Here is a 9,648-nt window from a genome sequence, read left to right on the forward strand (position 1 = left end):
CACATTCCCCACCTCCATACAGTAATAACGCTGCCTGAATTGAAACTTAAAACCGAATTTTAAATATTCAACAAAAGTCCCTGATATTTCCTTTCAGGTAAGACTCCTTTGCAGATCCTTCCAAGTGATCCTACCACCAGGTGAGGCTTCTGGGAGCTTGATACACCCACCAGAACAACACCCTGCATGTATTTGGTGCTCAAAAAAAAAAAAAAAAAAGGTTAATTCCACAAACTTTTATCCGACATCTATGGGTTAAGCGCTGGGGGCAGAGCTGAGGACCACCTCTCTGTCATTAGGGAACGTGAAGGTGACAGCACTGCACCGCTTGCCCTGATGACAATCTTGTCAAGTGCCAACAAGACTGTGTTCAAAACAAAACTCCTATGTTCTGACAAACGTGCGCACACGCACGTGTGTGTGAGTGCTTGTGCGTTCCGACATCATCCTAAAAGAGTCCTTACAGAGGCTGTTTCTTTTTGTTTGCTCTACCACCAGTAAAGGCTCCATTTGGACGTGCCGCCATGTTTCCTTTCTGCCTGGTTGAGTCATTTTTGCTGCCAAGGCTCCTGGACCTTTTCTGGCAGCAGAGAGCTGTGAACTACCTGTGAGTGGGCAGGATGTGAGCCTGGGCCCGTTCATCCCCTCGCCTGTCCAGCCACTGGCTGTGTTGCTCTCTCTCTCTCTCTCTCTCTCTCTCTCTCTCTCACACACACACACACACAGATACGCACACGCGCGCACGTGCACGCACGTGCTATAATTGGCCAACTTCCTCCTCCTGTTCTTGGAATAGTAACCGAGACAAAAAGCAGTGAGCACAAGTGGCTTGGGCTCGCCAACACTATAATTCAGGACAAAACCCTTGTAATTCTCCAAATGGTGGGGTTTTTAAATAGGCTGGACTTCAACACCCTGTTTTCTAAAAAAGAAAAAGAAAACCCTGCCCGAGGCATCGTTCTTCCAACCGACCAAGTGACCTCTGAGAGCCGGGTACCCCAAAGAGGTGGATTCTGAACTCAAGCCTTCCAAGGAGTCACATTTTTTAAACAATGAATTTTGGAGAGTCCTCCAGGGGCACGTATTTGCCCACTCAAAGGCTTCTTTGTTTCGGTATCTTTAATCCTCAGGAAATCATTAAAATGCAGTCTCTTCATGGGAATTTCCACCCACGGACAACTGACCCTGAGCCAACTTCAGACCTCACGACGGGCCTCTGCCTACGAGCAGGGTGTGGACAGCTGTGAGGAGACAGGGGAGACAGACACGGTGGGGGGAGAGGGGCCCGCGTTTGCATAGTTCCTTTACAGGGCTGGGGTCCCCACTCAGGGGAGGGCCCGGGGGTGAAGGGTGGGGAGGCGGGGAGGGGCCCCTGTGAGCGTCTCAGGCCTTACACTTCCACACACCTCTTGCCCTGGGTCATCCAGGAGAAGCACGCCCGTCACAGGCCTGCCCCCCCTCTGCGCCCCCTCCTCAGGGTGAGGACATCCTAAACTGCAGGCACAGGACACACCAGGGAGCAGGAATGCCCTCCTCAGCAAGCTTCTTTACATGCTTCCCAGGGGGAAAGTGGCCCAGGGCTGTGTTGGGACAGACTTGGGCCTGGTGATGCTGGGAACAGGGTACACTGTGTTTCCTAAACATGGCAGCTTGGGACACCACAACCAGGGTGCCTCCCTCCATCCGACCTCTGGAGAAGAGGCAGTGAGGGCACCCTAGAGTTTCAATTTCCCCTCCTTGACTAGTCTATCATTGAGCTGGCAGAGCTGGGCCAGGAAACCATCGTTGGGGCCGATCTCACGGTTCTGCCTGACAATGCTCAGGGCAGACTTGACATCCATCTTCTGACGCATCATGAGATATGCGATGACGAGAGTCGGGGAGCGGCTGTAACCCTCACGGCAGTGGACGAGCACTCGGCCTGTGAAAGATGGGGACACAGTGAGCTGGGGCTGTCCCGTCACACCTCGACTCCAGTCAAAACCCTTCCAGGAAATACAAATGAAAATTATAATGCAAGGCCATGGTGTGCCCACCAGAATGGCTAAGATGAAAAAGATAAATACAAAACACACAGCATTGGTGAGGCTGTGGAGCAGCTAGGACTTTGATCTGTGGCTGGGGGACAGGGTGTAAACCGGCGCACAGCTTCGGAAAGCCGTGTGGCAGGATCTACTCAGGCTGAACACGCGCGTTCCCCAGGGCCTGGCAGTTCCGTCCCAGACCCATGGCCGGCAGGAACGCACGCACACGTCTGCTAGAAGACTGCAGGCAGCACTGTTCACGATAGCTCCAAGCTGGAAACTCCCAGAGGCCCGTCAACGGCAGAGTAGATAAATACTGAGTATGAGCAATCTCCAGCTTCCCAGATACAACGTGGAGGAAACACACAAACAGGATGTGTACGATCCCAGACGGTAGAAGAGCCAGGGGACTCCCCCGGTGGTCCAGTGGTTAGGACTCGGCGCTGCCACTGCAGGGGAACTAAGATCCCGCGCGCCGCAAAGTGTGGCCAAGAACAAAAACAAAACTTTAACAACAACAAAAAAGAGCCAGCAAAACTGAACTATGCTGTTAGAAGTCTGGATGCTGGTATGCGAGGCGGGGGATGGGACACTGGGAGGGAATACGTAGGGGGGTTTCTGGGGTGCTGGTCATGCTTTGTTTCTTGATCTGGGGGCTGGTACATGGGTGTGTACAGTGCACGGATACACTGTGGTATGGGTACTTCTCTAGGTGAATCTTCTATTTCAAGCAAAAGCAAGATATGACAACCACCCAAATGTCCATCAACAGGTAAATGGATAAACAAACTGTGGTATGTCCATCCAACAGAAGGCTACTCAGCGTTAAAAGGGCATTCCTGATACGTGCAACAGCGCGGAAGAAACTCAAAATAATTATGCTGAGTGAAAGAGGCCAGACCAAAAATGCAGACATACCGTGCAACTTCATTTATATGAAAGTCTGCAAAATGTACACTAATGTCTAGTGATAGAAAGCAGATCAGTGGTTGCTTAGGAACAGAGGAAAGAGAGGGGCGGAAGGGAGAGGTCACAAAGGGACATGAGGGAAATCTGCGGGGTGATGGATAAGCTCATGATCCGGGTTGTGGTCATGGCTTCACAGATGTATACGTATGTCAAAACTTACCAAACTCAACTATGTGTAGTTTACTGAATGTCAATTATGCCGCAACAAAGCCATTTAAAAAATAAAAGGTACGTGCGTGTCAAATAAAAACACAAGAAATCAAAAGAAACACACAAACAAAAACACCCTCTCGTGGTCCCCCAAATGTCCCACGAGGCTCTACTAAATCTGCCCCTCCCCCCGCCACTGACGTAATCCCCTCCTCCCTCTCCTCCCTCCCTGCAGCCGGCTGGCAACACAAGCCTACTCCCCATACTCCTTCATCCCCCTCTCCCTGCTTTGGTCCCCCCACCCCCTGACGGGCCACATATCTTTTTCACTTGTTTGCTGTCATCTTCCCCCAAAACATAAGCTCCACGAGGGCAGGGATGTCCATCTGTTTTGCTCCCTGCTTCATCCCCAGCATTGGGTGAAGGAAGGAAGGGATGGTCAGGAGAGGTCAGAGGCATTGTCAACAAGGTTCCTGTAGCCTGAGCTACAAGCCTCGGCTTCTCTTATCCCCACCCCCTCCTCACACAGAGTGCTCAGTTCAGATCCTTGTCACCTCCCACCTCTGCCCCCTCACCTCCAAACTGAGCTCTCGCTCTATCTTCACCACCACCAACACACACTCCAGCTGGAGGGAGCTTTCTAAAATATAAACGTGACCTGCCACCATTAGCCGGGTAGTCTAGTCCCCAAGGTGTGACCTACCAGGCCAACCGTCCAGGGAACCGACACCTTTCCAGGCTTTGTCTCACCTCTGTGCTTTTGCACATGTTGTTCCCTCTACCTGGAACATCTTCTCCCTCTTGGCTACTTGGCAAACTCCTGCTCATTCATACCTTAAGACCCCAGCTCAAGTATTTCCTTTGTCAGCATCGGGACTTAGAACCCAAGTCTTTGAAGTCATGTGAATCTGGGTTTAAATTTTAACTTGCTGGTTGTGATGGTTAAACTTGTCAACTTGGCTTGTCTATGATACCCAGTTGCTTGGTGAAACACTAGTCTCGAAAAGATTTTGTAGATGTAATGAATACCTCCCATCACTTGACTTTAAATAAAGGAGATCACCCTTGATATGATGGGTGGGCCTCATCCAATCAGTTAAAGATCTTAAGAGCAAAAAATTGAGGCTTCCTGGAGAAGGAATTCTACCTCCAGAAGTCCTGTCCGAGCTTCCAGCTGCCGGTCTGCCCGACAGATTTCAGATTTGCCAGCCCCTATGATTACGTGAGCCAATGCTCTGAAATAAATAATAGCTATATTCTATTGGTTCTGTTTTTCTGGAGAACCCTGGCCAATACACTGGTTATTACTCTATGACCCACCTAAGCCCACTGTGCCTCAGTTTCCTTGTCTGTGCTAATAGTACTCATGGCACAAGGTGGTTGGAAGATTAAAGGAAGCGACACATAAAACCCTTAGGCTAGGGACTTACCTGGGGGTGCAGTGGTTAAGAATCTGCCTGCCAATGCAGGGGACATGGGTTCAATCCCTGGTCCGGGAAGATCCCACATGCCGCGGAGCAACTAAGCCCGTGCGCCACAACTACTGAGCCTGCGCTCCAGAGCCCACGAGCCACAACTACTGAGCCCGCGTGCCACAACTACTGAAGCCCGCACGCCTAGAGCCCGTACTCCACAACGAGAAGCCACCGCAATGAGAAGCTCGCGCACCGCAACGAAGAGTGGCCCCCGCTCGCCACAACTAGAGAAAGCCCACGCGCAGCAATGAAGACCCAACGCAGCCAAATAAATTAATTAAAAAAAAAAAAGACTTAGGCTAGTGCCTGGCAGATGGGAACATTCAATAAATAAATATTAGCCAACAATACAAGTCCTCTGCTGGCACCTGGTACATCCTCTTCTACAGCAGCCTGGCTCTGTGTTAGTGTCGGCCACACAAAGACCGACCCTCCTCTGCCAGAATGTGAGTTCCTTAAGGGTAAGGACTGTGGGGTACTGATTTTAGATGCTCTACAATCTCCAGCATACAGTAGGTGCTCAACAAATATTTGCTGACCAGTTGAGTGAATGAATACCCACCAACACCTCTACACGGGCATTATTCTGAAGGAAATCTGCTGGCCCAGAATCAAACAGAGTGTCTTCTGTTCCCATTACCCTACCCCCAAAACATAACCCTATTTTCCCAACGCTGATGAGCAGGAATGGGGAGTCCTCCACTTTCCTGCCCATTCACTCTCTGGCCAGTGGACCCAAAGTATTCAGAGTGGGGCTTTCCCTGCCCCCGCCCTGGCAATGGGACCCTCTGCAGAGCAGCTGCCTCACCACCTGGAACGAGGAACGGACTCAGCATGCCCACTGGCTCATAGAGCCAGTGCAGAAGGGGAGGGTTCAAAGCCCATCCTTCCAGGCCCCGCCCAGATGCCACCTCCTCCACGAAGCCTCCCTTGATCTTCCCAGATGGAAGTGACTGCTTCCTTCTCTGAGTGCCCCTGGCCACTCCCCTCCTCTCCCCTCTCCAAAGTGATGGGACCCCAGCTCCCCCGAGCCCGGCACAGAGTTGGAGGCCAGCGCATTTCTGTTGACTCACTTGGCCAGTCAATCCTGGAAGCCTTTACACTGGGCATGAGAACCCTAGGAATTCCTTTTTGTCACTGGTTCAGTAATCCAGCGTACCTGCTATGTGCCTGATCTACGTCAGGTGCTAGGGAGACCAAACAAGGGTCACAGCAGACCCAGCCTGGAAGAGAGGACACTATGCCCAGTACTCAAGCACGAGGTGGAGTCTGCCAGAGGACAGGGCAGGGAGAGGCAGAGAGAGCCTTCCAGACTAATGACCCAACCCACGCGGGCTAAGGCAGGAGGTCACACAAAGTCAGGGTATGTTCCTAGTTGTATGGAAAGAGGAAACCATCAGAGGGTTCTACGTTCCCTGAATGGATGACCAGTCAATACACAGGAAGAACGAAATCCATCCCCTTAACTGGGCCCCTCGTTCTCGTCTATACAGGAGCTCAGAACAGCCGCAGAGGAGGTGGGTAAGGTGTACAAGGCAGTGGAGGACCACGAAGGGCCTAACGATAAAGTCTGCAGATTCCCCAGGCAATAAAACTTCCCTTCTGGGCCCCAAACGTGTGCTAACCAGCAGCTAGTAAACTCTGTTCCCTGGAAATCATTCCAGTGGGGAGGCTGCTGGGACAAGAAGCATCAGGGTAGCAGAGACAGGCTAGAATCAGGAGAACAGGGCTGATGACGCCTCAGTGGGGGTCACTCCCCCTGGGAAGGTTTGGGGTGGGGAGGAAGGAAGAGGCTGGAGGAAGCGGCAGGAAGGTAAAGGCAGTTGCTGAGAGAAGCAAGCTAAACGCAGAAAGGGCAAGCGGTCCAGCCTGCTCAGCTGCGGTCTACCCTCTGGCCTTCTAGGATTTCTCTCTGGCACGCCTCGCCCGACTGCCCGCACCTCAGCAGTTCTGCTTCAGTCTTACCTTATCTTTGGGAGTTGCAGGAAGCATTTAAAAACTGGGCCAAAGTTTGCCGACTTTGTGCCTAAGCCAATCACGACTGCCCCCCCTCCCCTTGCCAGGTATTCATGTGACCCAACTGTAGCCAGTGAGATGTGAGGGGGGCTCCACTGGGGGGTTTCTAGGGAATGTTTCACTTGCTCTTAAGAAAAGAGAGAAACATGAGGAAGAGATGGCTGCCTCATCTTTTGCTGCACTTTGTCCTGTCGGGAGGTGGTAACCAGATCTGCCGCAGCCATCTTGGGACCATCGGGGGAGTCCCCAACACTAAGGGTGGCAGAAGAGTCCTGAAGCCACCACAGAGCTGCTGAATCAACAAGCCCTGGAGCCCCTTCGCCTCAGGATTTCTTATCACAGAAAATAATAGATCTTCCTTATTGCAGCTATCTGAATGGGGGGAGGGGCCGGCAACCGACTCTCAGCCAAAGTCAGATCAAACACAAGGACCCCGGGGCTGCCACTGTGTGATGGGTTTGTACGTCTTGTGTAATGTGAAGCCACTTGATGGGCAGCCAGGTGAGCAGAGAGAGACCCGAAGCTCTCAGTCATTCAACACCAGAGACAGGAAACAACAGGTTTTCCAAGAAGAGGCCTGTTGTGGGCCTGTTTTCTAGAGAAAGTCCAGTCAAAGGTGCCTCCCATAGTTTCCTGGGTGGCAGGTCCCTTACCGTTCTTCTGAGCCAGGGCCTGGTCGATGAAGTCCGCCGCCTTTTCAAAGTAGGCGCTGAGGTTGAACTCCTGTGTGTCGTTGGCCTTGATGCCCAGGTAGGTGATGCCAGAGTCCTTGTAGAAGTTGGCACTGGTATTGACGTGCATGAAGGACCTGCCCTCAGCCGCATTCAGGACATGGGTGATGCCCAGTTTCTGCAGCTTGGGGATGTCTTGAGCCACAGACCTGGACAGGAGACAGCAGCAGGGGGATGATCAACTGACCACCTGGCAGCCCTCGGGGGAGAAAGATGGAGAAGATCCTAAGCCTCTTGGCCCAGCAAGGACCCTCCATGCTCTGGCCCCTGTCTACCTCTCCAGCCCCAGCTTATGACCCTCTGCCCTCACTCCAGCCAGATCTAATTACCTGCCCCAAATAGCCTGGGCACTTTCATGCCCATGCTGTTCCCCCTGCCTGGAATGCCCTTCTCCACCATCTTCATGGAAACGTACCCTCTCATTTCTCACCACCCTTGGCAGTATTTCCCGATCTCCCCTCCATTCAGCATTGTGCTCCCTATACTGTGGTGGTGGTATCACCACGGGGCTAAAAATGGGCTCTGGAGCCAGACTGCCCGGGTCTGATTCCAGCCCTGCCACTTACCAGCCAGACAACCTTGAACAAGCCGCTAAACCTCTCTGTGCCTCAGTTTCCTTATCTGTAAAATGGGGGTGATAACAGTACCTACCCCTGGGGCTGTTTTGAATGTCAAATGAGCTGTTCTATAGACAGAACCTGACACCGTGGTCACTGCCACTATCCTAATGCTTGACTGTGCTTATTTGTTTAGATGTCCAGGCTGTGAGCTCCTTGAGGGAGGAACCATGCCTACTTCATGTCTGTATGCCCAGCACGTGCTATGGAACCTGGCACAGAGTAGGTGCTGAATATGTGGTGAATCAGTGAAGAATGAAATCAGCACATCCCAGGCAGCCTTCTTCCTTGGATTCTAAAGTGCAGCAACCCCCTCCCATCCCCCAGAGGGATCCTTTCTGCCATAGTCCACTAGCCATGTCTCTGAAGCTCTCTTGGGTGCGTAAGCACTTGGGGAGCAAGTGGCCTCAACAGAACTCTGGGGGTTACAAAACATTCGATCTGAATAGTCAAAGGGCTCCTTTATTTCATCTCACAACAACATCCCAATTCAAACAGCAGTTTATACTTTACAGAATGCCTTCTCCTGCATGATCTTGTTTGCCTGTCACAGCAGCCCGGGGAGGAAGGACAGAGCTTAAGCTCTGGCCCGACATGACAGCGGAAGGATGTGCATATGCTCACATGGGCTGCTGCGCAGCAGGGCTGGGAGGAGGCCTCCTTTCTCCTGACGCCAGCCCTGCTGTCTTCCTCCTCACCCTGCCTCTCATGCCCATATCAACTGCAAATCTCAGGAGGCAGAAAATGTGGCTCATCCAGGCTCCTCTCTGCCCTGTGAGCCCTGATCAGGAGCCCTGATTTTCTTAAGGCGCTCCCAACTGCGGGCGGGGGTGGGGGGGGAATCGGTACTCAGTCCATCCTCCCTGCTGAGCGCCCCCCACACCCCTGGCTATGTCAAGGGCAGATTTACTTGAGGGCAGGTTTACTTGTTCACAACCTTAGTCTCCACTTGGGAAGTGGTGACAGCCCAATGCGCCAAGCCACCCAAGAGAGCAGGTGTCCAAGAAGGCCAAGGCCACTTGCTGCTTGGGTGGCTGGAGAGGGGCTTATCCTCAGAACTTGGCAATTATCAAGGCCTTTGGCTGAGATTCTGGGACCCTGTTTTAGCTATCATGACACTGCACACAATTGTAAAGCAGTGGCTCATTAAAAAGGCACTAAAATAACTAACTTTGAAGAGTCACTACCATTCATCTTCCTTCTCTAAGTCAACATTCAACAACTTGACCATTATCATTGTCACCAGTACTGTGAATACTTGTTCAACATCTGTCACATAGTGACGTTCCAAGTGGTGAATGAGTGATGGATGGATGAGAACAGCCCCCATGAGGTCCAGCCTGCCTTCCAGACCCCCTAGCTCCGTGATGACCCCCATTTCTGTGGCAGTCCTTGGCAGACTAAGCATCAGGTCCTAGTCCAGGACCTGGGATACAGACAAGAACAAGACATTGACCCTATCCTCACAATCCCTAAAGTGCTCTGGGCCATCATTTCTTCCTGTGTAAAAGGAGAGAACCGGATTAGACATGCAGTCCCTGGGCCCATGGAGCTTAGGGCCTTGGTAACTGGGTCTCAAAAAATCCAACCTGGGCTTCCCTGGTGGTGCAGTGGTTGAGAATCCGCCTGCCGATGCAGGGGACACGGGTTCGTGCCCCGGTCCGGG

The 9,648-nt window shown here is 52.2% G+C and overlaps 1 protein-coding gene across 1 annotated transcript in view; it reads right to left on the minus strand.

Moving 5' to 3' along the window:
- Positions 1-576: 576 nt before the first annotated feature.
- Positions 577-9,648, minus strand: part of DUSP3 (dual specificity phosphatase 3) — a 10,452-nt gene continuing 1,380 nt past the window's right edge. Inside the window, exons 2-3 of the mRNA XM_007127968.2 lie at positions 7,288-7,514; positions 577-1,921 (exon numbers count right to left, since the gene is read on the minus strand). Coding sequence (XP_007128030.1) covers positions 1,716-1,921; positions 7,288-7,514 — 433 coding nt within the window. The 3' untranslated portion in view covers positions 577-1,715. The remainder of the gene's footprint in view (positions 1,922-7,287; positions 7,515-9,648) is intronic.

This window comes from Physeter macrocephalus, chromosome 14 (assembly GCF_002837175.3).
Source record: "Physeter macrocephalus isolate SW-GA chromosome 14, ASM283717v5, whole genome shotgun sequence".
Lineage (NCBI taxonomy): Eukaryota > Metazoa > Chordata > Mammalia > Artiodactyla > Physeteridae > Physeter > Physeter macrocephalus.